Here is a 26,906-nt window from a genome sequence, read left to right as displayed (position 1 = left end):
AATAGCATCTCCTCAGGGAAATCTAACCTGACACAATTTAAAGTGGAGTCTAAATCAAAATGCAATTCTTGGGTCTGTAAGAGGACTCAGTGGATAAAGTTACTTGCCACAAAGCCTGAGGGCCTGAGCCTTGAACCCAGAATCCACATGGTAGGAGAGAACCTACTCCTGTAAGTTGTCAGCTGACCTTCATGTGTGCTTTGTGGCCTGCACACACAAATAGACACACATGAAACCTAAAATATAAAACTAAGTTAAAATTTTAATTCTTTTTTTTTCTTTCTTTTTTCTTTCTTTTTTTTTGGTTTTTCGAGACAGGGTTTCTCTGTGTAGCTTTACGCCTTTCCTGGAACTCACTTGGTAGACCAGGCTGGCCTCGAACTCACAGAGATCCACCTGTTACTGCCTCCCGAGTGCTGGGATTAAAGGCGTGCACCACCACCGCCTGGCAACATTTTAATTCTTTTATGAAACAGGAATAACTTATCTTTGTCATATGTATGGCATATAGTTTAAAAGAAATCTAGACTTTGTTTCATCTTTCCTTCTTCTCTTCAGAAGCACAATCAGAGACTAGACGTACTGACGTTGTTAACTTCTGTACTTCGTTAGGCCGTGTGTGCCACAAGGAACTGAAGTAAATATTTTGGGTGATCTGTGTGCAGCCATGTGATTTTCAGTTTTATACAGCTTATCATTCAGTCAGTACAGTCCTACAACACAGACCGTGTCTATTTTAGTGGCTTTGCATATACCTGAAGTAAACCATTCTTGAGTGATACAGCATGCACACTACTACACCTTCCTCCCTTCCAGAGAGTAGACAGTTTAATTTCCTTTTGTTTTGTTTTTGTTTTTGAGACAGGGTTGTTTCTCTGTGTAGCCCTGGCTGTCCTGGAACTCACTCTGTAGACCAGGCTGGCCTGGAAGACAGAGATCCACCTGTCCCTGCCTCCAAGTGCTGGGATTAAAGACAGGTGCCACCATGCCCTTGCTGACAAAGTTTACTCCTCAGGGTGTTTGTTTGTTTATTATAGGAGAACACTAAAAATAGCATTTAACTTTCTGCTAGATTAAAAGCAAAGCTTCTGAAGCCGTTTTGCTAAGTATTACTGCTGTCATAATGCTAGTGCTGATTCAAACCTCAGAAAAAATAGTGCTGTGCCCCAGAGGTGTGGATGGCTTCCCTCATTAGTTCCCAGCTCATCTAAGGCTTGTTTTATTTGCTTTTTTACAGACCTAACTACCGTAATGAATGCTGCATGTTGAGAGAAACCACAAGAAGGTTAAATGTTTGATTGTCTAATTCTTGGATTTGATATGAACCAACACAGTCTTTGTTGTCATTGACAGAATCCCACCCAGTATGTGTGTACATTATTCACATTCCTCTCTGTTCTGTTGAAGGGAAAAAAAGACATTTTGACCTTTTTTAAGGTTATTGACTTAAATTTATGTTACTTGGTTGCATGAAGTTGCCCTTAACCACTAAGAATTATCAAGATTTTTGCACAGACTTTTCCACGTCTAGCTCCTTTTCCAAGGCAGATCTGGTCATCAGCTTCCTGCCTTTTTCCCACCATCATCAAATACTCAGTTAAATAGTAATTCATATTTTTAGATGACAACTCAACATAACACTTAAGAATGGGATTTTCTTTCTACCAGAACCCAAGAGCCAACTCCTAGGTATATATTGTTGGTATATTGGAGATGAAATTGAAGTCATCTTTTGATTTTAAGGCCATGTGTAAAGTTTAACCATATTGTACAATACCTGTTCTGTATTAGAAATAGATAGTTGAAACTTACACTTCTCAAAACTCATGTTGCTGTGTACACAAACTGAGTGTATATTTGTGAACCTAGTGAGTCTTTTTGTGTTATACCAAAATAAAGCAAGGATTTATTTTTCCCAATGCCGATATGATTTGAGCTAATCACTCAAGGTGTCACTTTACACTTGAAAGCTGAAATCAGCAGGGGCGCTATGGGAAACCAGACAAAGCATTGACTCTTGAATATAGACTTAAAATAAACTTTTCTTTTGGAACTAGAATTAGAGTAGTTAACGTTCATCTGCAAATGATTATTATGTGTACATTATTGTTGCTATTGTGATACTAGAGAATCTTATTTATTTTTATGCCAGCTTATACTGTGAGAACACATATTCAGTTTGGGTTTCATCAATTCTGTTATGCTTGTCCTTGGAACATCTCTTCCGTGTGTGTTTGAGGTTTGTAGCTGAAAAGTTTACTGTAAAAAAAAATCAAAAACAACAAAAAAATGTATTGTTTTTACAGAATAAATTTATTGGAATGTGTATTGGGAGTAAGGTTTGAGGTTGTAAACAACTGAGTTAGTCTTATTTGGGTTTATACGTGTAATGTGAAGTATTAATGTAATTCCTATATTAAAGCAAAAATTGACAGCAAGTTGACATAAGAATTAAGTCAGGTGAGGATTTTATTTTTTCTATCTTTTTTCTTTTTAACTATTCTGGATGTTAGGTTAATTGAAAACATTGGGAGGAATGGGAGGGTGGAGCAGTATGATCTGCCTACACACCTGAGAAAACACCAGCTCAGAGGCTCCTATGTTTACACACAACTGTGTGTGCATCCCACTTCCCTCTGGTGTCTTATGTTGTTGAAGTACTAATTAGCATGAAGGCAAACTATTAAGATGACCTAAAAGCCCAGTGTCATGTGATGATGAAGGTGATGCTGGGCTGTGAGAGCTAAATGCAGTCAGTCCACTTACCCTTCAGGGCATACTAAAGAGGCTACTGTGTTTGGGACTTATTTTTGTCATTTAGCAATTAGTGGTTTCTCTATTGTACTGAGTTCCAAGTATGAAAGTTCGTTAAGAGACAGGGTGCCACATCAGGTTTTATCTTTAAAAGGTACTTTTTAATTTTAAGTATTTTATTCTAAAATTAATGAAATTCATCAAAAGACCTCTTCATTGATCACACTAAAACATGGAGAATATAGATAACATTTTAAATTGGAACATAAAACAAACAGATTTCTTAAATAAAAAGTTCAAAGTTTGTCATGAAAATGTATACATAAAATACTTCAAATTTAATAAAGTTTGTCTTCATAAAACACCAAAAATAATTTTATTGAAAGTATACACAGAAACACAAGAGGAATATTACCAGCCACCAATAAAACAAGTGTTCATTAAGGCTACTAATAGTTGATGTGTGTCATCTTAGCCATTTAAGTTCACAAAAGAAGTTTTGATAGCAATTTTTTAAAACAGCAGTAAGTAATATACTTTCCTTATGAAGACACTTCAAACAACTTAAAAATATTATGACGATCTGGCATTTATATTAAGGTTGTCAATGACTCATACAATTCATACAAAGTTATTTCTCCAACCTGTAATTGCGGTTTTGAATTGTTTCATATGCATAGTGAATATGATTAGTCACTTCTGAATAGTTTCATTTTTATGCTATTTGTAGGCACTAGAGTTGTAATTTTCATACACAATATGTGCAATGTTAAGATTCATGGTCACATTCACAGACAAATTTTGATATATTTCTTTAAACAAGCTGTTTCTCAACTTGAATTTCCCTTCAAAAATGAGAATATCCCTATACAATACCATTATTTCACTCCCACATCCACTGTAGAGCAAGAGTCTGTATTCTCATGAGAATCCTGGAAGGGAATGAAGTAGAGCATCCGTTCCATATAACAGGGTCAGAGAGAACTGAGGTATGGTTATTCCACCTTTTCATCGGCCTTTGTTCTTAGGAAGAACTCTGGACTGTAAGTACAACGGTAGGCCAGCAGCTGAGGAAGAACTCCATATGCTATGTTTAACGCTAAAAAAAGGATTTTTGCTTCTTCAGGGACTCTGTAGACGTAAGCAGTTCTAGCATGAAGGGAAGCACCAATGTGAGAAAACTGAGCCTGTTTACATCCAAACAAAAAACAAAAAGTAAGCATGAGATCATTCACTTGGATTAAGGATGAATTCTGGGTGACTCGTTCAGACCATGTACCCTCCAAACCTGTCTTTAAAGCAAAATTCTTTTAGATAATCCACAGTCTTAATACATAGTCTTTCACTAAATTTAAGGTTGTTCTTGATGTAACTATTCAAATAATATATCATATTTAAAGTGTGCTTTTATCATTCCAAGTTGTGGGTTTTTAACCTAACCCATGCCGAACACCAAACATTTCTGATTTGAATTCTAGGAACGCTACGTAGACACTTCAGCTAAGTCTCACAAATTGGGTTACAATTCAAAATGAAGTTGAGTTCAAAAGCTAAACTGTAGTTAGTATAATGAGCTACTTAAAGAGAAGCTCTGAAGATCTCAGTGTTGTTGATCAGACTGACTACTATAAGCAAGAGCTCAGAGCCCTACCAACATGTAGTTTTGTTTATTTGTGTATTTGGTTTTGTGCAACTTAATTGCACTATGGTTGTTTGTAACACTTGTTAATAGCTTGGCTGTGGATAGCAGTATGATTATAAAATGGCAAATATGTACACAGGCAACCTTTTCAAAACAGACTGAAATCTACTTAGAATTGTGAGTGGTCAGCATAATCCAAGTTTCAGAACAGAAAGGCAAGAGCCTCCCTCTGTTTATATATATATATATATATATATATATAGACGATTCAGAATGTGCCTGTTGAGTTTTGCTTGGCTCGTTTGTTTTTAGTACTTTTACATAAGCACAGAGAAAAACTATTAGAAAAGTAATACAGGCCATAGCTGGCTTAAAAACCAAGAAGATATTTTCTCAGAAGAAGTTATTATAAAATGCAAACCTCAAGTCTGCATTTTTATGTTTGAAATTCAAGATACACATGAATAAAGACTGAGGATTTAGATGCAGTAAGTAATAAATCATTGGCATACTATGATCAAAGTGGAAAGATAAAGGGTACTGTAATCTAAGAGGCGGAAGGAACGAGAATGAATCACTAGACAATTGTTTTTAATGTATTTGTTACCTTACAGTTCCTACATTGATTGTGCTAAGTGGCTAACATAAAAGTTCTATTTAGCATTTGATTTGACCTTGACAAGAAAAGGGCAAGCTTTTATAAACAGCGTGTTTAGGAATTTGTATCAATGGCAGATATTTTAATGGGCTACAATTTATAAATTACTGATATATTCTGGATACCTCTAATATGTTTTTGCTACTCTGGAGATTAAATAAAATTCCTGTGGTGTGTTGACAAGGACCAACAGGTGGATTGTCTGCATTGTGATCCACAGGCACTGAGAGGGCCCTGCCCTCGGACACACCTCCCTAGGGCAGATGGCCAAAGGCCCAGCAAATGTTTGCATCTCAGGGCTCCACAGACAAAAGACCTTGAGAATAAAGGGCACTTTGGAGGCTGCCTTGAGGAGCTGCCGCTGTGGACAGTCTGGGACTCTGAACAAAACTTGGCCTCTGACACTATTTTTCTCTAGGTCCTATTTTAAATAGCTGTTTATCTGAATATATAACAATTTTATTCTGGACTAGAGGCCAGTTTTGAACTCTGGTTTTGTCAGACTTGTGGGTTTAGTGATTCTATTCCTATAGATTATTATGTACATCATAAAATGACCAGAAAAATGCCATCCATAGTTTCCAAGAATAAGTAACATGAGCAGTTGCGTGTACTTGTATAGGCAAACCTGCCTGAAAGGTCAGTGATTCTGTGGGCCCTTTTCTGCACTAAACAGTGCAGTTAATACCTCATTTTCATGAACAGTAAGCTCATGGCAACATTTTAAAAAAATAATTTGTGTCCTTAGATTAGATTGTACGCCCACTGGGCAGATACTGTGTCAAATGTTTTGTGTGGCACCTATCACATTGTTAGAGTTCAATAAACGTTCAACAACAATGGTCTTGTGACTATCAGAATACAAAAAGAATCTTTAAAGCATTTCTCTATACCTGTAATAGCAGGCCATTCTACTCAGAATTATTAACAAGGGGTGAAGATTGTAACATTTCTTACCAAAAGGTGTGTGCATGTGAGAAAAGAACCCTGAGGCCAGTTGTCTGCAGCTCCTGGTACTACTGCACAAGGGTGTGTTTGTGGGAGCCAACAGAGTGGTACCCCCAACTGTAGCTTCCTCTAATGTAAAGTGCTCAGGATTCTGATACAAGAAAAACTGTGTCACCTGAAGAGGCTTCCTTTCCCAGACACATTGGTAAGGAGTGTTCAGCACACTTGCTTCCTACATGGCCTGGTGGAGCTCAGCCTGGAAACTGTACCAGAGCGGAGTGAATGCAGTGCTGCCGAAATCTGCATCTCATTTATAACTGCAATGTTCAGTGACAGGGCTGACAGACACCCCTAGTCATTTCCCTTTGACTTAATTCTAAATTTTCTACCTTGCAGAATTAAGAGATAATGATTTTTTTGGTCAGATTGAATGTTTAGAATGTAAAATGAGGAAATGAAAGTAAACAAGGCTAAATTGTAATAGCTCCCGTTCCTGGTAGAGAATATTACAGAGAGATGACCCTTAACACACTTAAGTTGGTTGAACCTGCACATAACTAAGAATTGACTATACTTCAGTTGATGGAAAACACTAATAAGTAATTGATACAGCCGGTCATACTTCTCAAGTTATATTACAACTTACAGTAAGCACTGTGTATAAAGAGAGAGGTTTTATTTTTAAGTCCTCCAATGGAACGACCTAAAATATAGCCTGATTTTTATTTTAAAATGTTTGGTTGAGCTTGTACTTTCTGAAGAGAACAGATTTGGGAGGTTCCTAACGTAGTCTGAAATCAAGGACCCAATAATCACCCAGTGTGTCTTCCAATGACCTAAGAAAATTTGAAGTTTATTTGTGTTTGTTTGTTTGTTTGTTTTGTTTTTACTATTCTGGTCTCCACAGGCACCAGGTACAAACAGTGTATAGATACACAGGCAAGCAGAACACCCGTATACATTAAATAAGATAAAAAGATTCCAGGTTTTTGGCTTGACCTGGCCAATGCAAGCTGAGGCTGTTGACATTGACAAAGAACATGGACAACAGGAGAAGTGGGGAGGACAGGAGTCCTATTTTTAGTCTCTGTTGACATGCTACCTTGGGCATGGTGGGAGTTTGAGACAGGAGGATCTTGAGTTCAAGGCTATTCTGGGCTACAAAGCAAGACTCTGTATCAAACCAGAAAGTATGTTTTCTTTTACAGACTGATACTTGCTTTGCAAATGTGTTTAAAGTCTCCAGTTTGCCTGTTTCCATTACAAAGGTGCTGCTTCCATTTTACTCCAGAAGTTTCTCAAAATGCCTCAAAAACCCTGATGTGCTAGTAAGACATCCAGGTGCAGAGATTAAGTGTGGAACTAAATTTAGGAGTCAGCAATCAGGGCTAAAGAGACCGGTCACCAGCTTACAGTTGATATCAAAAGAAATAAAAGCCCAAATCAAGGCCTTGAGGATAGGAGATTCGGAAGCTAACAATGCAAAGTAGCTAAGCATTTCTCCAGGAGTATTCTGCAGGTTTTATCTATTTTTCTATGACTAGTCCAACTCAGTACCCCAGGAAGGATTTAACCACTGACCCCATAAGTACTGTATTTTTCAACATTATGATTCTGGGGTCTTTCTGCCATCATGGTTACTGCGCCATGATTGTGTAATTGCTGTGCTTTGCTTCTGGGTGGGCCCCACTCATTTCCAGGTCAATGTTGCTTTCATTAAACATCTGATGTCAGGCAGGGACTTGGCAAAGTGCCAGGGTGAGGAACTGAAGGGCAGGCTGAGCTTTCTAGAAACAGATCTTACACTAAGCCAGCCTCCCTGTTGTGTTGAGTATTGTGTGGCAGAGCTCTTAGACTCTTCATTTAGATAGAATAGACAGCTTAAGAGTTACAGCTTTCAACTCTTCTCAGTAGCTATAATGTTCATAGACTGGGAAACAATTCTGTAACAGAGTGCCACTTGCTACTTTTGTGACTCCAGGGAAAACCCTAATTTCACTAGATAACTATATCTACCAGGTGGTATCATTGGTGTGTGTGTGTGTGTGTGTGTGTGAGAGAGAGAGAGTGAGAGAGAGAGAGAGAGAGAGAGAGGCAGAAATGTCATTCAATGAACTAGAAACTTATTTCCTACTCAAAACATTGAGCAGAGACATGTTTCATAATTTCAGTGACAGCTAGGTCACTAAAGAACTTACTCAAAAGGAAATATTCTTATCTGAGTACCTGAGCTAGACCTCCAGCATGGACCAGGGTTATATCGGGCATCCATGAACATCCAGGGACCACTAAGCCATAAAGTGCAATCACAAAGTAAGGGACAGAATAGAACATGTACGCCAGCATCTGTGTAAAAAGAAATGAGCAAATTAACGGCTTGACCTAACAAAAAGCAAAAACATGAAACACTTCCAAAGATAAGTTCTAATTCCTACTTTTGTGTAGACACCTCATTATCCATTTAAAATAAGAGAATTAACTTTAAAAAAAAAAAAAAAAAAAACTTAGGCTTTGTAACAACTTGACCTGAATTTTAGGATAAGCAGCAGGGTCCTTTAGGTAGGGCTCTTGAAACTGTGTGTAGAGTCGGCAGAGCTCAGCTGGGCAATCCAGGGCAATCTAAAGACAAAATGAGGTGGTTATGAATAGTCCTGTTCTTAGATTTGCAGATGAGGCTGTGTGCCAGCTTCAGTCAGAGCGACTTCAGTTCTCACCATGAACTATTCACAGACCCATCAGTAACAGGAAAAGCAGATATCCAGACTTCTCTAAAGGAAAAGCCTAAGTCAACAGAGGATCATTGTTCTTGGGGCTCTCTGATATTCACAGCTTCAGCATCTAGGTTTAGTGAGCCCAAGCACAGCTCTTGGTAGAGATAACCAGTTCCACTTGGGAATAACTAGCCAACTAGTCTCTATCAGAATAAAAATAACACTTCTGTACCAAATTAATCATACTGTGCTTTGCAAGATTCAAAAATAGCATCCGCCTCTCTCCAGTACCTCAACAGAGCATATGGCCTTTGGAAGCAGTAAGGGATGATTTGAAAGCAGGGTCTTCCTGTGAAGCCATTCCTGTCCACTTTGGAAAGAGCAGAGAGCAGACTTAGTCCCTGCAGAGGATACTCTAGGCCACAGAATAGATTTTGACAAACCACTGAGACAGTCCCCCCTCAGGCACCATTCTTCATATCCTTGGCCATAAATGAAATGTTCTACCAAATGACAACATAGACTGCAGGCTAGCAGTAGAGTTGGGCCTTGGTCCAAATTCTCATCTGAGCAAGCCCCACCCAGCACACATGCACACAGAGAAAAGGACATGAGAGGATGCAGTTGGAGCTCATTGTGTGGTGGTGATTGAACTTGAAAATTAGCACAAACCGACCAAAGAACAGGTTCCAAGGCTTCTTCTTGTACAACCCAGCAAGTTTAGAACAGTTGGTAATTGGTGAAGCTGAATATGATAAGCAAATAATTCCTAGATTTAAAATATTTCTTCTAAGAATAAATTATAAAGCTGGGTCATTATGAAGAATCACTGATGAATTAAGACTAACAGCAGTTGTGTATTGAACACTTACTTTGTACAAGGCCCTTACCAAGGAGGGTAGTCACTAATCTTCAAAACGATATAAGGTAGGCACTAGTAGTTTACAGAGAAGGAAATGATAGGTCAGAGAGAGTGTCATTTTTCTAAGGCACAACTAGCAAATGGCTAGTGTTCTCCACAACTACACAGAAAACTTGTCTCCAAAAACAAACAACAAACAAAAACCAATAAAGGGCAAAGAGAAAAAAAAAAAAAAAAAAAAAAAAAACTCTTGAGTCCTTCCTATAATCAAACTCAAACCTGAATCCTAATTCAGCATTACCCTGAGCAGTGAGAAATTCACATGACCCTGCACAGGTGAGAACCATTACCCGGGGACCTCTTCCTGATCCCATTGTCCCTACTCTTGAGAATACATGGTTGCTCTTGGCCACAGCTGTATTGAGATCTTAGGGAATCACCCTAACCAAAGATGGTTGCCATTAAATCGGAGGGAAGAAAATCAAGGGAAACAAAAGAATGAGATTCTAATGGCCAGTTTTCCAAGTGTCCTAAAATAAAGGAAGATACTTCTAAACAGAAGTTGATCTGAGGACCCAAAGGAGGAGGTATGAGATAGCCCAGGATGAGCCATCCCGTGTGAGTGGGGGACAGGAGGCAAGAGAGCAGCAGGAAGCTAGTCCAGAGCTCTAGGCTGTGGCAGGAAGAGGAGGTGATTAGTTTGATCTTACACACACACACACACACACACACATTTTCTTGTTTGGAATAGTATATTGTTATTTTGGTGTTATGCTTACCAAGCCTCTGAACAGGCAAAATCCAGTCGCCAAGAAAAGACACACAACCAATAGCAAGTCAAATGGTCTTCTCAGCAGGGCCTTTGCTTGGGCTTCTTGAAGAACCTAAAATGGATTTTGTTGCTAGAGAACAATCCCAAAGCCAGGGACAAGTCCGCAACACTCAGTGCCAAGCTGATGACCAATGAGTCTGGGAGATGCACAATTCACATTGTAGATGCACATGCCACTGAACGTCATGAGTATCTGCCCCTCCAGTACATTCCCTTTTCTATGAAATGGAGCTACTAAGCCAGGTGATTTGAGGCCCATCTAGCTCTAGTCCATTTTTTTCTTGAAACTACATTTTTATGATTATAAAAGTAAGCTATATGCATTTGAAAAAAGAAATTATAGAATTGTCAACTGTTAGTGGCTGACACACATTCCCAGTCATGTATGGTTTTGTTTCGTTGGTTAGTCAGCTGGTTGGTTGATAAGCCGGTTGGTTGGTTGGTTGGTTGGTTGGTTGGTTGGTTGGTTGGTTGGTTTTCTGAGACAGGATCTCAACTATGTGGTGGAGACAGACATAGAACTCCCTATGTAGCTCTTGTTGGCCTCAAATTCATGATTATCCTGCCACCTCCTCCCAAGGGCTAGGATTAGATTTCATGTGTGCCATCATGCCTGACTCATGTATGTCTGTACATTTATATGTAAATACATACATATAACCTTTTTTTGCAAAAATAGATTTTAGAATATAAACAGTTTTGCATTTTTTCACTGAATAACTGCCTATGAGCATATCCTCAAGTGATTAAAAATTGAAAATACCCCAAGGAGAGCATACTTGTCCTCTCACTGCAAGACCCTGGGCACTTTTTCATTGTACCACTTAATGTTCAGGAGAGCAGCCCTGCACAGAAATCTTTGCCTTGTATCTGTGATGACTGTCTCGGGACAGGCGCTTGATGTGGAAATGGGTTGGAAGCATGGCTAAACTGCTTTGCAGGGTGATTCTGTGGTTGTTGGGTTTTGTTTGTGCTGCGTATGGTTCCTAACAGCATGTGTAACAAACAATGCCCATAGCTGTGCTTTATCATTAAAGTAACCGTGCAAATGGTTCTTTGTGTCTCATAACGCAAATGCTGTTCATTCACTGACGACATGGAGCCCTGTCAAAGCAGTGGAGCCAGGGCCAACCAGGGTTACTGTTTACCCTTTCTTTCTAACACCCACTCACTCCTGAAAGAGATGTATGAGTGTAGCTGCTGTTGGCCTGAGTTTACACAGCAGTAGCTAAATATTTACAAATTAACTGTGTAAATTATAATGTACATAGAGAGAGAAGTAAACCTCAATAGTGGAGTGGTTGTTCAGCACACGGGTGGCCATGAATTCAACCCCAACACTCCCCTAAAAAGGTATTCCAATGAATTCAACTTGTAAAAATAATTTTGGCCAGATGTGGTGGCGCAAACTTTTAATTCCAGCACTCAAGAGACAGGTGGAGCCCAGTGATTTTGAGGCCAGCCTGGACTACATGAAGAGTTTGAGGCCAGCTAGGGAGAGCTACATGTTAAGACTCTGCCTCAAAAGTAAATAAATGAATAATGATTTTAAACTAAAAATGTAAGGTGAGTAATCATGTTCAAACTAGTAATTTGTTCTCACACATCAGATATATTTAAAGGACCCTACCCAAGGATATATTATATAAACTGAAGAGAAGGAAATCTCTCTCTTAGAAATGAAGATTTAAGCAGACCTGTGGGGCTAGCCTTGCTTTATACTGACTCCCTCGGCAGTGAATGGAGGGGGAGGAGTCTTGGGGGTGCTCCTGCAACCAGTGTCCTGGGGCCTGTATCCCCAGGGATCAGAACCAATGGCCTTGTGCATTACCTTGAACACCTCAGCAGTAAATGGTATTACTGAAAGAAGTGCCAGGTGCTCACACACAGGCCATTAACCCAGGCCAACCACATGGTCTGAACTTTGCCTGTCACACTAACACAGAAGGGTTGCAGAAGCCAGGGTGATCCCTGCAAGGAATGCCCGAAGTGTAGCCTGGGCAGTAGAAGAAGACGGACTGAGACAGAAGCAGACCATCTGCCACATTAACGAAGATGCCAGCAAATGGCAAGGTGTCAACACAATCCTATGGATTGAATGCCCCGATGCTCTGTCCTCACAGAGATGTGAGCCCAGGGAGTCTGGGAACATGTAAGTTACCAGCTGCCAGAATGCCAGCCTGGGGTTGCACACCAGTATTGAATTGTTACATTTAAATGTAATAAAACTACCTTTGATGGATAATTATAGTTTTCTGATGGCTGGTTATAGATTCTGAAGCCAGCCCACACCGGAAGACATGTATATGGTATGCTTAAGAAAAATGCAGGGCAAATCCGTGTTCCATATTTTCCTATTTAAAAGAGAGGAAAAGATAGTAAAAAAGATGGTCAAAAGTCATTTGATGCATATCTAAACAATATTTAAGCTACCTCCCACCTCAAATCACCTAAAATTTTGCAATGAACCAGCAATAGTTTTATTAGATAAGACAAAAAATGTAAAAAAAACATTAGATATTCCTTAATAGTGACGTCCTATTTACAATTTTAAAAACTATGTTAACACGAATATCCTAATTTTCTGCGTGTCTAAATGACTACTTTTATTTCATCCTGGAAGAATATTTATTTCTGGGTGCATTTACCATAAGTTCTCATAGTGTGTGAGAAGCAACTTATAATACAAAGAGCTGCAAACAGTATCCGTGCACTAAATGCTGGCTGCTTAACTAACGGTCCAGTACATGCTTTTGAAAATGGCTCTAAAGCACTTAAAAGATGACAGCACAGAGAGGGTTAGAAATAACTTTGCAAAATAGTTTTTATAAGCTTGGATCCTATTATAAAGCTTAAGAACAACTTTTCTATCTAAAAACCTCATTATAACAAAAAAAGCATGACTTTTAAAATAACATTTCTTACCTACAATGTTTCCAGGCACAAAAACCACAATGCTCATTATAATGGACCCGACCCAGTATAGGCCAATGGTTCTGTAGCTTTCCCTACAACAAAAAAAAAACCATTCTGATTCAGTATACTTGTCTTGGGATACAAAAGGCAAGCCTCAGAATTCTCTTCCAATCTAGTTACAGAAGTACCTGAATAGAAACCCACGAATCAAGTGATAAGCATAGGGAACCCTGATAATCAAGATCACTTCCATATGTGACACGGTACAGAACACTTTGTGGGCTTGTGCACTCCAGCATGCAAATGTGTGGTCTATGTGTGTGCACATGTATGTGTAGGCCTGTCCATGTGCATGCTTGTAGGGAGCAGAAGGCTGTGTCAGGCAGGTTCCTTTCTCAATCACCCTCTACCTCATTTTTTTTTGTGACAGGGTTTCTCACTAGAAACCTAGATGCTCTGGCCATCTCATCTACACATGCTGGATGGCAAGGCTTAAGGATCCTCTTTGCTCCTCACTGCACTCCATTACTGGTACAAGCTCTCACACCCAGCTTATTATGTGAATGCTGGGGATTGAACCTGTGTCCTGATGCTTATCTAGCAAGCCATCACTCCTGCCCCTTTGGTGTCCTTTTCAGTAGGAAATTATGCTTTCCATACAACACACATGTTGACCGATGACATAGTCTTCACTGATTAAGACTGTATTTCCACATTGTATATAAAACTCACAGCATAGAAGGGGAAAAGGATCAAAGATGGAAGTTTAATGTAAAGTGGACTTTCTGTGGCACAGAGTTTGGGCTAAAGTCCCAGAGATGACAGGTCCCTGTGTTCTAAAGGGACTGATCTAATCTCAGTGGTGGTCAAATGTCCCTTCACCTGATAACCCAGAAACAGCTCCACACTAGAGGCTGAAAGGAATCCAAAAGGAGGGGCTAGTGTGGAGAACACTGAGTGTTTTCTGCTCCGCTGTGGGCCCCGACCCAAATGGAGCCACCCCACCAGGGCCAGGCCTAGTCTCGGAATGCCGCTCCTGGAGAGCCTGATGAGGGGAGGGGAGGGGAGGGCAGCTCAGGGGGCTGCACTGTAGCCTCCCAGGGAGTAGAACTGGAAGACCTCCTCTCATTTAGGGCCATGCAGAGGCTGGGGATGCAGGAGCCGTCTGGAAAAAACGCCATAGCCGAGACTGCCTGCTAAACCCATAGGAAGCCACAGAGGACAGAGAGTAAGAATTCAGCCAACATTGCTGGTTACTTCTGCAGGTGGTGGGAATCCCCAGAGAGCTTGTGTGTGCTCTGAGATACGGCTAGCATGTCTCAGCAGAGAGTACTGGTACCCAAAACACAGCAGCTGTCACACAGTCTTCCCTCATGTCTTTAATAACAGAGACATGCTGCCAGAGGAGCCAGCCACAAAGAATTGAGGGGTATGATCCATTTCCCAAGCCCGAGGACCTCACCTGAACTTGAGACATTCTAGACTGAAATGGGGTGGAACTTTGAATTACAATGTGCTGGACTTTGGTCCCTAAAACTAAGGATGAGGAGATGGCTCAATGGGAAGGGCACTTCCTGCCCAAGCATGAGAACCCAAGTTCAGGTCTCTGGCACCCACATGGAAAGCCAAGCATGGTGATATGCATCTGTAACTTCAGCATCAGGCTAAGGGCAGAGACAAGGAGGCCCAGGTGCTTTCTGACCACCCAGTCTAGACAAAACGGTGAGCTCTGGGTTCAGTGAGAGACCTTATCTCAAAAACTATGGGGTGAGCCAATGAGATGGCTTAGTGGGAAAGGCACCTGCTGCCAAGCTCAGTTAGGTCTCCGGGTCTCACACGGTGGAAGGAGAGATCCCATCGCTGTAAATTGTCCTTTGACCTCCAAATACCTACCAGAGCCCACATACATACACATGCACATGAACACACACACACACACACACACACACACACACACACACACACACACACAAATGTAATTTTAAAAATAGAGAAGCAATTGAGGAATACTCCCATCAACCTCTGACCTCCATACTAGCCTACATGAATGAGCACACACCCCCATATAAGTACACACACCCACACACACACAAGATGAGAGTTTATTGTTGATGTCATGTGTTTGTTTTATTTGTTGAGACAGGCTCTCACTGTGTATATAGCCCTGGCTTGGAACTTACTTTGTAGACCATGCTGGTCTGCAACTCAGAGATCTGCATTCCCCAGCTCCTGAATGCTGAGATTCAAGGCATACAACACCATGCCAAGAGGGATTGTTCTTACGAAAACAGAAACCTAAGGGATCACTCTGCCTGAGCTGCCACCAAGGTAGAAGGAGAACTCAAAGGGATATGTTTACAAAGACAGTGATAAAGAGAAAATAAAGCTTTGTACAACTCATAGAACATTCCTGTCCTGACATGCATGTGTGGATTGCATGCTCCTTACATACCCCTTACCAGTTGCAAAAGTGGCACACACACCAGGAGAGCTACTTACTCCCATGCTATGGCGGCCACCATCACCAGGTACATCAGGTAATGAACAGAACCATCCCAGTAACAGACCATGTGCCCATAGGCCGTGTTCAGATACGGTTCACCCTAAGGAAAGCATTAAAAAGATAGCCATTTTAAGGAAGGCTCCAATCTTTAAATGCAGGACAACAGACCTGTATTGCAAATAAAAAAAAGAACTAAGGGGTGTTTCTTCACTGAGATGAAACCACTTCACTGTTGGTAGGATTGAGGGAAATATGACTTTAGCCTGGGGCAGCCAAAGCCAGGGTCTGCCGTGGTGTCAAATAGGAGAATGCCTAACAAATTGGCATTTGATTACTCAACAGAGGTTTGTACAACAGTACAAAGGCATCATCAGGTGGCTGTGTGGGCAATCCCAGCCAACTGGAGCAAGGCCAAACTTGTGTCTAGAAGCACTTGACCCTGGCTGGAAGGGTGGCCCAGGAAGGCCCTGTTCACTAGTGCCCCCTGCTGGCCTTAACCAGTCATGCTGATCTTGTGGTGGGCTGGGCAGTCCATGGGGAGGTGCCCATGTCCAATTCCACACATAGCTTCCCACCTGCCCTTTATTCAGCCTTCCCAGCAGACTTGTGGGCTGGTCAGGACTGTCTATCTCCAAAGGAGAAAATATTTCAAGAGCTTGAAGACTTGCCTGAGGTCACGTAGCTAATAAGGAGCAGCACCTACATTACCAACAAGAGCCACACTTCTAGGATATTTCAGTTTCATGAGCACAAGATTGTATGATGAACTCTGCACGTTTCCCATTCCTGGGTAGTCATGTTCTGGGGTCCCGTCAGACATGGACTCTTCAGTGGTGCTTTCTTTCTCCCTTCCCTAGGACTGCTTCTCATGCCTCCCTAAAATGCATGCAGTTCTTTCTTTAACTAGGAGAGGTCTGAGCAGCCAAACTGTATCAACCAGGCAAGGAGGTATTCTCTGAAACTCTGTGGCTCCCCTCAGGCAAGGACATCAGCCACCACCACCACCACCACCCAAAAGCCACACCCAAACTTCGAACCCTCTGCCTGGCCACTGCCTTTCTCTCTCTCCTGTGGTGCTCTGAGTGCATAATTCAACTGATTTCATGGCTCCGGTCATTCCTGCCTACACACTCAGCTCTGAAAGCCAGCACCAGCCTCCTCGGGGACTGGACAGACACCTGTGGACCTTTCAAACCCACCTGAACTCCTTCAACTCGCCTGCTTCTCCCTCCAGCCAGGCCCTTCCTGCCTGGCCTCTGCACACCCAGCTCAGCCAGCTCCAAATGCGGTCTTTGGACAAATCTCACAAAGTATCTATGCTGTCACTTTAGGTGACCTTCCCTTTTCATCACAGCATGGGGCAGGCCTTCAGAGTCACCCAAAGAGCCACTGCTACATTTCCAAATGGGTACCCCACCTCTCCTTGCTCCCCATCTACCTCCAGCTGCAAGGCAAGACTCATGCAGCCTCCCTCTTCCTGAAAGGATGCAGGTCAAAGCCCCATCTCTTCCACCAGGCCCCCAGGACCTACCACTGTTACACCTCGGCTTCCTTTCTTGTACCTACTACCCAAATTCTTGCCAACCTCACAGGGTTGAGAGATAGCTTGCCCGCTGATCAGCATCCTCCTTCCTGAAGGCCCCTCCTCTGGGTTCGTTGGCCTCCTCCCCAGGCTTCCCTCTGCCGCCTCTGTCTGCCCACCATGGTCCATCATCTCCCACAAAAGCAACTCTCTTCTCCGACTGGAAGTATCAACTCTATTTGGGTGGTTCCTGAGTCTCTCTGATGGAGCCATTCCTCAGAAGACCTGTCGAGCCCTGCAGCTGAGGCATTAGTAGATGTCCCTCAAGCACCCAAAACTCCACATGTCCCAGATGAACTCAGCATGTCCCTGCAGACACTCCTGGGGAGACAGGCACTACTAGACCTCCTTTCCAGACATTTGTCCAAGCTGTCCCTTCGCCCGGGAAGGCCTTCCCTTCCTTGCACCATCTAGCAGTATGTGTGGTCCTCTCCCATGGCCACTCTGAAATGCTATGGAAATGCCAGCAACTCAAAGAGGCCTTCCTGGGCATTCATTCCAAGAGCCCACGCATCTGTGCTGAGAGTGTACCCCTGCCATCACACCCAGGCCAATGCCATCCTCCCTTCCCATTAGACAGTGACCTCCTGAAGGCAAGAAACAGAGCTGGATTCAAGGACTCTCTCTAGAACTTCACTCCTAAAGCTTCTGACTTAATAACGCCAGCATTCCAACTCCAAAACAGGAATCAGGACATCACTCCAGGCCTTCCTCTCCATCACCCGCAACCTGACCCGAAATCCCACTCAGAATCCCTGAAACTCATTCTCTCCGTTTGCCCTGCACTGCCTCTGGCCATCTTCTTGCCCTTGCTGGCCTTGCAGAAGCCCCCTTATGGATAGGATATCTCACTTTGTGACATGGCCCCATACCCACAAGCTAGCTTCTTCCCTGGGGAGACAAACAAAGCTCCCCATTATTTGAAACACAGAAAGTCAATAGACAATACTGTTTCAACCTCTGGTCCATATTTTCTGTGTGACCTTGAGCAGGTCACTTGGCCTCTCTGGGACTGGATTCAGCCCACTATAAATTGGAAAACAAGACTAGTTTCCTCGAGTGCTGTGATTTTGCGGTAGGGTATTAATTGCCAGACTCAGCAAGCTTAAGTAAATAACTTGATATTACATATATATATATATACACGGCCCCATACTGTAGTCCAGGCTAGGCTGGAACTCACCATAGTGTGAGATGTCCCTCAAACTTGCAGCAATCCTTCTTTCTGCCTTACCTCCCAAATCTGAGTAAGATTATAGATAGACTAGACTTTGGTACCTGAGGTGTTTAAGATGGATTTGGGATCTCTGAGATTATACTCCAGTAAGAAACCCCAATGCTAAATTCATCTGAAGTTCTTCACTTACAAGGAAAACAGTTCTGTGGTGAAGGAGGCTGTGGTGGAGAAAGAGCACTCTCCTGGCCCTCTCTGCTCTGTGGCTAGCTTGTCATGTGTCTGCTTACACTGATGAGGGGACTGGGTCAGCTCTGCAACAGCAGCCTGTATCTGAGCCACCCGCTCCCAGGACAACCCCTGAGCAACCCCGTACCTCTCTCAGGTAGTGGGTCATAAACCCATCGATGATGCCATCCTGCTCCAAGCCTATGATGAGGTTCACCACGCTGGTAAATCCAAACACTGCATACACTAGAACAAAGGAGGTGGCAGCTGAAAATGCATGCCATGGGAGACAACAAGGATGGGGTGCCCACCAGTTATCATGCAATGTTGCTCATGCTTTTCCAGAAAATGCTGTGAGCATTACCACACAGACAAGCTGACTGCATGTACTGCGCACCAGCTGGACATTTACCTGTCTTCATGGACCTCCCTGTACTTATCCAAGGCTCTTATTGAGGGAACTCATGTCACAGAGACAGAGAATCAGCGTCTCAGAAGATTCTTCCAGGCTACCTCCACCATCCTCACTCCCCTCAAGTGAAACCCACATCCCACCTGAGCAGCAGGAAGTACGCCAGTAATGAAACAGCCCAAGAGACACTCAGGTTATCTAGGAAAGGCGGGACATCCTAGTGTGGCCTTCAGGCCAACTAAGAGTGTGTCCAACATACTAGCCTAGTCCTCTCTGGAGGTCCTCAAGCCAGGTGGGTGGCCGGCATGCAAGTGACAGTCAACAGCTTTAAGAAAAAAGGCAGCAACTTTTTTGCTTGTTTGTTGTTTTGGGTTTTGTTTGGTTGGTTTTTTTTGTTTTTGTTTCTGTTTTTTGATTTGTTTTTTGAGACAAGACTTCTCTGTGTAGCCCTGGCTGTCCTGGAACTCACTCCATAGACCAGGCTGGCCTCGAACTTGGAAATCTGCCTGCTTCTGCCTCCTGAGTGCTGGGATTAAAGGCATGCACCACCACCAGCAAAAGGCAGTGACTTTAAAAAATGCACATGAGATGGGACAGCTGAGGATGCCCGGAGGAAGGCTGCCACATCTCCGGAATCCGGCCAGTTGTACAAAACCCCTAACTGGCCTTTAAATACTAGGAGTGGGCAGCTAAGGCCAGAGCTTCTTTTTTTTTTTTAATTTTATTTTATTTTATTTTATTTTATTATTTTATTATTTTATTTTATTTTATTTGTTTCTCGAGACAGGGTTTCTCTGTGTAGCTTTGCACCTTTCCTGCAATTCACTTGGTAGCCCAGGCTGGCCTCGAACTCACAGAGATCTGCCTGGCTCTGGGATTAAAGGCGTGCGCCACCACAACCCGGCCTCAATTTATTTTATTTTATTTTATTTTTTCGGCCAGAGCTTCTTAACAGCTGGCGATCCCACTCAGGGCATGTGAGTCCATCGAGAAAACTGCATTTTCAAATTATAATAAATTGGTATCCAAGACTGTGGGACAGGAAGGGCAGTAGCAAACTCAATTTGTGAATATAAAAAAGGAGAGTGGGGAAGCTGCCTCAGTGGGAAACCAAAGGGAGTGAGGGGTCCCCGAGTGTGCTTCACCGGGGTCCACTGAGGCCCATGGCTGCTTCCTGTGTTGTTACCACTTCGACTCCCAGGTCAGAGCCATCATGCCACCTGAAAAACAAGGCACTGGGTGTGTAATCCACTAGTGACACCCATGGAGGGTCAGATACTGTCTTAGAAGTGACACACAGTCTCTGCCTCCTGATAGATGAGGAACTTGGCCCAGGGCCGGACTCCAAGGCTGAAGGCTCCTCAAAGCTGGACCAGAGCCAAAAACACAAGAGGGGTCGCTTGCCTCAAGGATGGGAGATGATGTATCAGTGGGCTAAGTGTGGGCTCCCTGGATGGGGAGGAGGAAGGAGAGACAGCAGGAGACTACTCTTGGACCGGATCGAAGCAGGTAGAGTGCACATGAATAAGGACCCAGCTCTGAAGTCAGAGAGGCACAGCCAGACACGAGAGACTCACGATTTCTCTGAGCTTCGGTTTTGTGTGTGTGCAAACAGAGATAAACTGGTCATTTATAATTCCTTCCTTCTCCACCTTTGCCCAGGCTCACAGTGGGCAGAGAATGCTTCCCATGCCTTTGATGAGGGCACGCGGCTTGTTCTGACCTTAAGATGTAGCTGGAAGTGACAGGGGCTGGCTCTAACCAAGGCAGTGGGGACACTCCTTTGCTTCCTCTAGCCCTCGGTGTGTGCTGTGGGGAGCTATGAGGAGACACAAGTAGAGGCTTGGAGCAGCTTGGAGCAGGGTGTTTCGGCCAACCGACAAGTCGGTGAGCAAGAGAAATAGATGCCCATTGCTAGAGCTACAGGGATGTGAGGCCTGTTTGCCATCATTAGAAATGAAATGAATAAAATACCCAACAAAATACCTGGCCACAGGAAGTACTCCAAGACCAGCCACAGCTTTGCCTATAATGAAAGGGCTCCGGAGCTGTTCTCCCTGATTCCGACCACATTTCTGGCATCTCTAGAGAGCCAAGTGGAGGGATATTTGTTATGAGTATTAAAATAATACTTCTGAAGGGCTCAGAACCTTCTCAGGCACATGATGTGCTCACCAGTGGCTTGTTTGTTTGTTTGTTTGTTTAATATACATGTTTATTTTTCAGGTGCTGATCGAAGTCCCTAACAAATAATAATGTTTGACCAGCTCCCCAAAGCATTATTTTCCTCTTTACACGAATGTGTAGACCAAAGTTCTCAACCTGTGGGTCACGAGAGGTTGTATATCAGATATTTCCATTACAATTCTTAACAGTAGCAAAATTACAGTTACGAAGTAGCAACAAAAATAACTTTATGGTTGGGGGTCACCACAATATGAGGACCTGTATTAAAGGGTTGCAGCATTCGGAAGGCTGAGAATCACTGGCGTAGACTGAGACATGGTAAATTCAATCCCACATGCCAGCAGCCAGCTGAAGGCAGAAAACCCAGGCGGGAGGTAAGCGCATGCTGGGGGCTCCACAGGGTGCCTGGAGGAGGCCTGCCTGGCCCTGCCAGTCACTCTCTGGAAGAACTCTATTTAGAGAGTGGACACCATGAAGGGGGGCTTAGCAGGAAAGGCCTTGACCTGAAGAGCCCTACACTTCCAGTTGCTGTCAGCAGTGGGCTCAGAGCAGTCGCAGCCCAGAAGGAATATGGACCCAATGCCCAGCTCCCTGCCAGAGTGGATACAAACCCTTTCCCTCTGTGGAGTCCACCTACCAGCCTACCTACCGTAGAACAGAGGGTCCCGAGGTGGTTTTCTTTTGACAAGGACCCGAGCCAAAAGGGCCACCAGGAGCAGGATGAGGGCAGCTACGCCAACAATGGTCCAGGAACTGTGGGGACCAAAGCAGGGAGGTGGTCACTAATCACAGTCAACACAATGGTGCCTGGAATTTCCTGGCTACTGAAGGCTCTTGCTCCCTGTGCTGCAGAAGGCTCCTGGAAGGCAGCCTCAGCTTTGGCGCTGAGAAGTTACTGCAGCTCATCTACAGCATGTTGGCCTCTCTGGGTCACAACCCCATAACACTCATGGACCGGAAACCCAGGTCCCTCATTCATTTCCTCCCCACCTGTGTCATGTGCATGTTCCTTCCCCACCCTCCCTTATCCCTAACATGGCTGCAGCCCAACTGCCACCTCCCCTGGACCAGCCATAAACCCTCAGACTGAACTGCGTTATGAGAGACCTACAGCTTGCAGTGTGCCTCCCCATGTGGTGGGTACTGTTGCTGGCCTTAGGCGACTCCAGATGAACCAAAGTGGCCTCTGTCTACAGGCGACTTACCTCCATGAGTTCTGAGCTCTGCTTCCCATAAGGTCACCCCAGCCCTACAGAGATACCCAGATTGCCCACACTGGTTGGGCTTCCTATCCTGGACAAATACCTACGTGGTCCTGTCTGTCAACTATACACCACCATCTCTCTACTAATACTCAGTGATGCTACAAGCACTGATCCACAGCTGGGACACCTCCACACCATGGCCTAAACACTGGGATCTTCGGATAACCTTCACCCCATACTCCTGGGGAAAGAGGAAGACATGGTGGAGGCAGGAAAGGGGGATGAATGGATAGAAGGAGAGACGCCAGACAGGTGAATGGTGAATGGGTAAGAGACATGCATAATGGACGGAGTGATGGTAGGTGAGAGATCGGATCGTGCATGGGTGAATTCTATAGCACGATGAAAAGGAAACTGGGTCTTGTGCTGGGAGGAAAAAAAAAATGGAAGGTTTCTGATGCCTCACACCAGCAGATTCTCCAGGCTCCTCCCAAAGGCCCAGAGCAGAGGAAGGGGAAGTTGCCATGGCTCTCAAGCATGATGCTGCTCTAAGATACCCAGGGAGGAGAAGAACAGGTAGGTGAGCCATATGACAGGGTGTCAACGATGAGCCCAAAGTTAGGTGCTAGTCAGAAGACGACAATCCTATCCTTGGACACCAGTGGCTGAGCTCACAGCCAGCATGCTCACGGGGCTGGGCTCTGATGGAGCAGGACAGACAGACAGCATGAATTAGTTCAGAGTATCCTCTCACGCTCTCTACCTCTGAGATAGGAAGACAGGCGAAGAGAAACTGGGGCAGTGGGTCATTTCTGCCTCCCAGCTCTGTTCCTGGGGACCCTCTGGGGAAAACAACACATGCCCAAGGTGGGCAGAAACAGGTCTAATTGTGACTCCAGGTGATGGGTAAAGGGCGCTATAAATAAGCCATGTGTTGTTAGCCTTGAGTGGTGGGAAAAGTTACTGGTGCTCTTTGCTGAATCCTTGGGGCTGCCATACAGCCCTTTCTAGGCTGCTCCCCCAGCAAACTCCAGACTAGCCCTCCCCTTCCTTACCTAGGTCACACACACCCCAGAACACCTGCAAGGTTCTGTCCCCAGAGCTCACCATAACTGAACATATGTGGGTGCATGCGAGAGAGCCCCCTAACTCCTTCCTGACCCTACAATCTAGCTGATCATCCTGTTTCCAAGAGTCTCATAAAAGGCCTGGGGAAACAGAAGCTTGGGTTTTGAAAGGTGAGTGTAACTGAAAGCCTGCTGCACACAGGGCTGGGCAGAGCAGTACCCAGATGAGCTGCAGCCAGGGAAGGGGAGCTCCGGCCACAGGAAGGAACTCTGTGGGAAACGTGAGTCATGAGTCTGAGGGGGCTCAAAGCCGAAATCCCTGATTTGGAAGAAGGACCCACAAATGACCACGAAGGGGCGGTTTCACTTACTTGGGGCCATCAAGTTAAGTGTGTCGTCGGCAATCAGCAATGGGGAAAAGGAAGACAGGACAGCCACAGTGACAAGGAGGTGGACCAGTGTCAAAAATCAAAGAGGGTTGGCGCTCTGGGGATGGGGGTGGGGTGGGAGCTGAGGCTCAGATGTGAGCAGGGGGCTGAGACAGGAGAGAGGCGCCAAAGAGAACTCAGAGGAGGGTACAGACACTAGAGCAGACTCACCAGGAAGGGCCGGGCGGAAGAAGGGAGAGGACAAGTATGAAGGAGGTGTTATGGATTGCAGGGTTTCTCCTAGAGGAGGACGGGGCGAGTGGCTGGAACCAACTCACTCCAGGCCCCAGCACTGATCAGTTAACACACAGTGAAATGTCATCAAATCCTCCCCAGCAGCAGCAGCAGCAGCCCTTCCTAGACAGCTCTTCCAGCAAATACTAGCCTATCACAACCACTTCCTTCCCCTCCCTGCTCACCCCCTCCCGTGCTCACCCCGAGTGCTGCCCCTAGATCTTGCCCTAGCTGAAGCGGCCCTATCTCCAAAACACCTTCCCGAGCTGCTACCCCCTCCCCCAGCCACCCTGTTTTGTTGTCTTCATAGCATGCAATTCTCTGCTTATGTATCTGCTGATGTCTATTTTAATTCATGGCTCCTCAGCAAATCCTAGCCTGTTCTCAGCTAGTCTCCAACTTTTGCAAGGGTTCAGAGCACAGAGGGGGTGTTCAATAAATGTTCACTGCGCTCGCTGTTCATGGTACTACTTTAGGAGCCAAGTTCCCTGTGCACTCTATCGATAGGCAAAAACATCTGACTGCCCAGGGCCACTGTTTCAGGAGATGCCCCAAAGATGGGGTTGGTCCAAGGGCAGAGGCAACCTGCTCCCAAGAGAGCTTCTCCGTGCTCAGGTTGTCTGGATGGGATGACCAGAGCAGTGAGAGAAAAATCCTTGACTGTGTGCATACTCGGCTAGCAGTCTGGAGGTCTGGAGGGGCTTGCAGGGTATAGACTGATGCAATTTCCTTAGCACCAACTGCTGTGGAAAACACAGCAGGTTACTTCCTCCTCCAGCAGGCAGCAACCAACTTCAGCAGGGCCGCCGTTGGCTCCTTTCCACTAACCAGCCGGGCCTTCACTGCCCATGAGGGCTGATCAGTCAGAGACCCCTTTAGAGAAGTGGAAGGTGAGACTGGGACCCAGAGTCCTTACGGACGCCTTGGGCTCCACCCGCTTCCTTAGCAGTGCGCCACTGTGCCCTTGCTCCAGGCCAGCATCTTATTCCTTTAGCAGCGTCCCTCCACAAAGTTCTCACAAGATCCTTAGGTTGTAAATACTGTCCATTTGTCAGACCAGAACACTAACGCCAGGCCACCCCGGAGAACCAGGGCTATTTCTGCTAGTTTCTCACAACAGTTTCTAAAATAAAAAAAAAATTTTTAAAAAAAAAGTAAGTATGTGAAAGTCCATACATGGAAAAACGATCCTATCAAATAAGGCAGGCTCGTGTCTCCCGTGTTGCTCTGAACCCTCTGGTGCCTGAGAGCCTCGGAGGCAGGAGCATTACGATATTTGACCTCGGTAATCGCAGCTACCCACTCAATACCAGCAAAGGGCAGGCGCCCAGCCCTCAGTCGGACCTTGAACTGCCCTAGCCCAATCGAGGACCTGGGGCCGGGTGACCCCGCTGGCTCCCTCATGCCGCGGGAGTGGAGTTCCCTGGACGCGACCCCAGTCCCGCGGAAAAGTTGCAGGCGCTGGCCGCCCCCGCGCGTGCTCACTCACTCGTGCTGGGCCGCCAGGTGGTTGAAGATGTAGGTGACCGGGATGGCTGAGAGGGACAGCACGAACACCCCGGTGGCCGCAGAGGCACTCATCGCCGCCGCCGCCGCGTCGCTCGCCCTTCACAGCATCGCACCCGGATGCCCCCACCCCAGCTTCCGCCGGCGCCGCGCCCCTCGCCGCTGCCCTTCCAGGCGCCCCCTTGCCGCGTCCCCCCCCTCCGCGCGTACCCGTCGCCCGCAGCTGCCCCGCGCGCGCACTGGCGCCACCCGGGTGCGCTAGGGCCGCGGTACGATCCAGAGAGGTGTCCCCGCCCTGCTCCTACTAACGAATGCGGGGGGCTCAGAGGCCACCGCGGCGAGACAAGCGCCCCAGGACGCTTGCTCTCAGGGAAAAGGAGTGGCCGGGCGGAGGAGGACGCAGGTCACAGCCGGGAGCTGGGCATCCTCGAGCTGGAGCGGCGCTGGGCTGAGCCAAGGGCCAGGGGAGGGTGGAGCCAGACCCGAGGGTGTCAGAGCGTGCAGGCCCGCGAGATCCGCTCAGAGACCCGCAGGGACAGATGCTCCAGGAACCTGGGAACCTCCCCGCCCCGCAAGCAGTCATCAATGGCCGCAACCAAGGTTCTTGTGAGAAGTGGAAATATTTGGCCCCCCCCCCCCCCGCGGCTACTCGCTCACCAGCCCTTGACCTTGATCAAGTTACTGAAGCATTCTGTATCTTTTCTCTCTGTGAAATGGGGATAGCCTGCTCCACCGGACGATTGTGGAAAATAACGGAGTTAACAAGTACGAAATGCTTCCCCTGCACGGCTCAGCACACCGCTCCCTGTCCTTTTTGTATCAGAACTCACCTTCAGAAGAGTGCCCTGGTGTAGGACGCCGGGATAGCATTCGTTCCTTGCCTGTAAGTGTTCTTGGAGGCCAGGTTACCACCAGCTAGCCTGCCAGGTCCCCAGGGTTACAGAGACTAGAAGGCAAGGGCTCTCCTCGGAATATCGCCAGACAGATTGTAAAGCATGATGGTGACAGCTGTTCTGCTTGAGCTGCCTTTCTGGTGGGGGTGCTCAGGAAGCCCCCT

At 45.3% G+C, this 26,906-nt stretch overlaps 2 protein-coding genes across 4 annotated transcripts in view; one reads left to right on the top strand and one right to left on the bottom strand.

The window, feature by feature from the left end:
• Hdgfl3 (HDGF like 3) overlaps window positions 1-5,894 on the top strand; it is a 53,271-nt gene extending 47,377 nt beyond the window's left edge. Inside the window, exon 5 of one of the 2 annotated variants that reach the window (XM_036185860.1) lies at window positions 1,238-5,894. In XM_036185860.1, the coding sequence (XP_036041753.1) occupies window positions 1,238-1,298 (61 nt within the window). In that variant the 3' untranslated portion in view covers window positions 1,299-5,894. The remainder of the gene's footprint in view (window positions 1-1,237) is intronic. The other variant, XM_036185851.1, reaches the window with a different exon arrangement.
• On the bottom strand, window positions 2,337-26,906 carry Tm6sf1 (transmembrane 6 superfamily member 1). Of its 2 annotated transcripts, none has more exons than XM_036185839.1 (10): window positions 26,680-26,906; window positions 22,059-22,162; window positions 18,959-19,056; window positions 15,823-15,926; window positions 13,333-13,415; window positions 12,640-12,761; window positions 10,355-10,459; window positions 8,529-8,621; window positions 8,229-8,348; window positions 2,337-3,941 (listed from the first exon to the last, which is right to left on the bottom strand). In XM_036185839.1, the coding sequence occupies exons 3-10, from the start codon at window positions 18,977-18,979 to the stop codon at window positions 3,750-3,752; spliced, it is 840 nt and encodes a 279-aa protein (XP_036041732.1). In that variant the 5' UTR covers window positions 18,980-19,056; window positions 22,059-22,162; window positions 26,680-26,906; the 3' UTR covers window positions 2,337-3,749. The 2 variants fall into 2 exon arrangements, with proteins under 2 accessions (XP_036041732.1, XP_036041725.1); XM_036185832.1 differs by lacking the exon at window positions 26,680-26,906 and adding an exon at window positions 25,833-26,372.

This window comes from Onychomys torridus, chromosome 1 (genome assembly GCF_903995425.1).
Source record: "Onychomys torridus chromosome 1, mOncTor1.1, whole genome shotgun sequence".
Classification (NCBI taxonomy): Eukaryota; Metazoa; Chordata; class Mammalia; order Rodentia; family Cricetidae; genus Onychomys; species Onychomys torridus.
This window is presented reverse-complemented; position numbering and strand designations above follow the sequence as displayed.

Coding starts and splice junctions, on each gene's coding strand:
- Tm6sf1 (XM_036185832.1), bottom strand. CDS start 25,924: ATGAGTGCCTCTGCGGCCACCGGGGTGTTCGTGCTGTCCCTCTCAGCC. Junction 13,416..15,822: donor GTGGCCGCCATAGCATGGGA/GTAAGTAGCTCT, acceptor TTTTTGTTGTAG/GGAAAGCTACAGAACCATTG. Junction 3,942..8,228: donor ATGCTGGAGGTCTAGCTCAG/GTACTCAGATAA, acceptor GGATGTAAACAG/GCTCAGTTTTCTCACATTGG.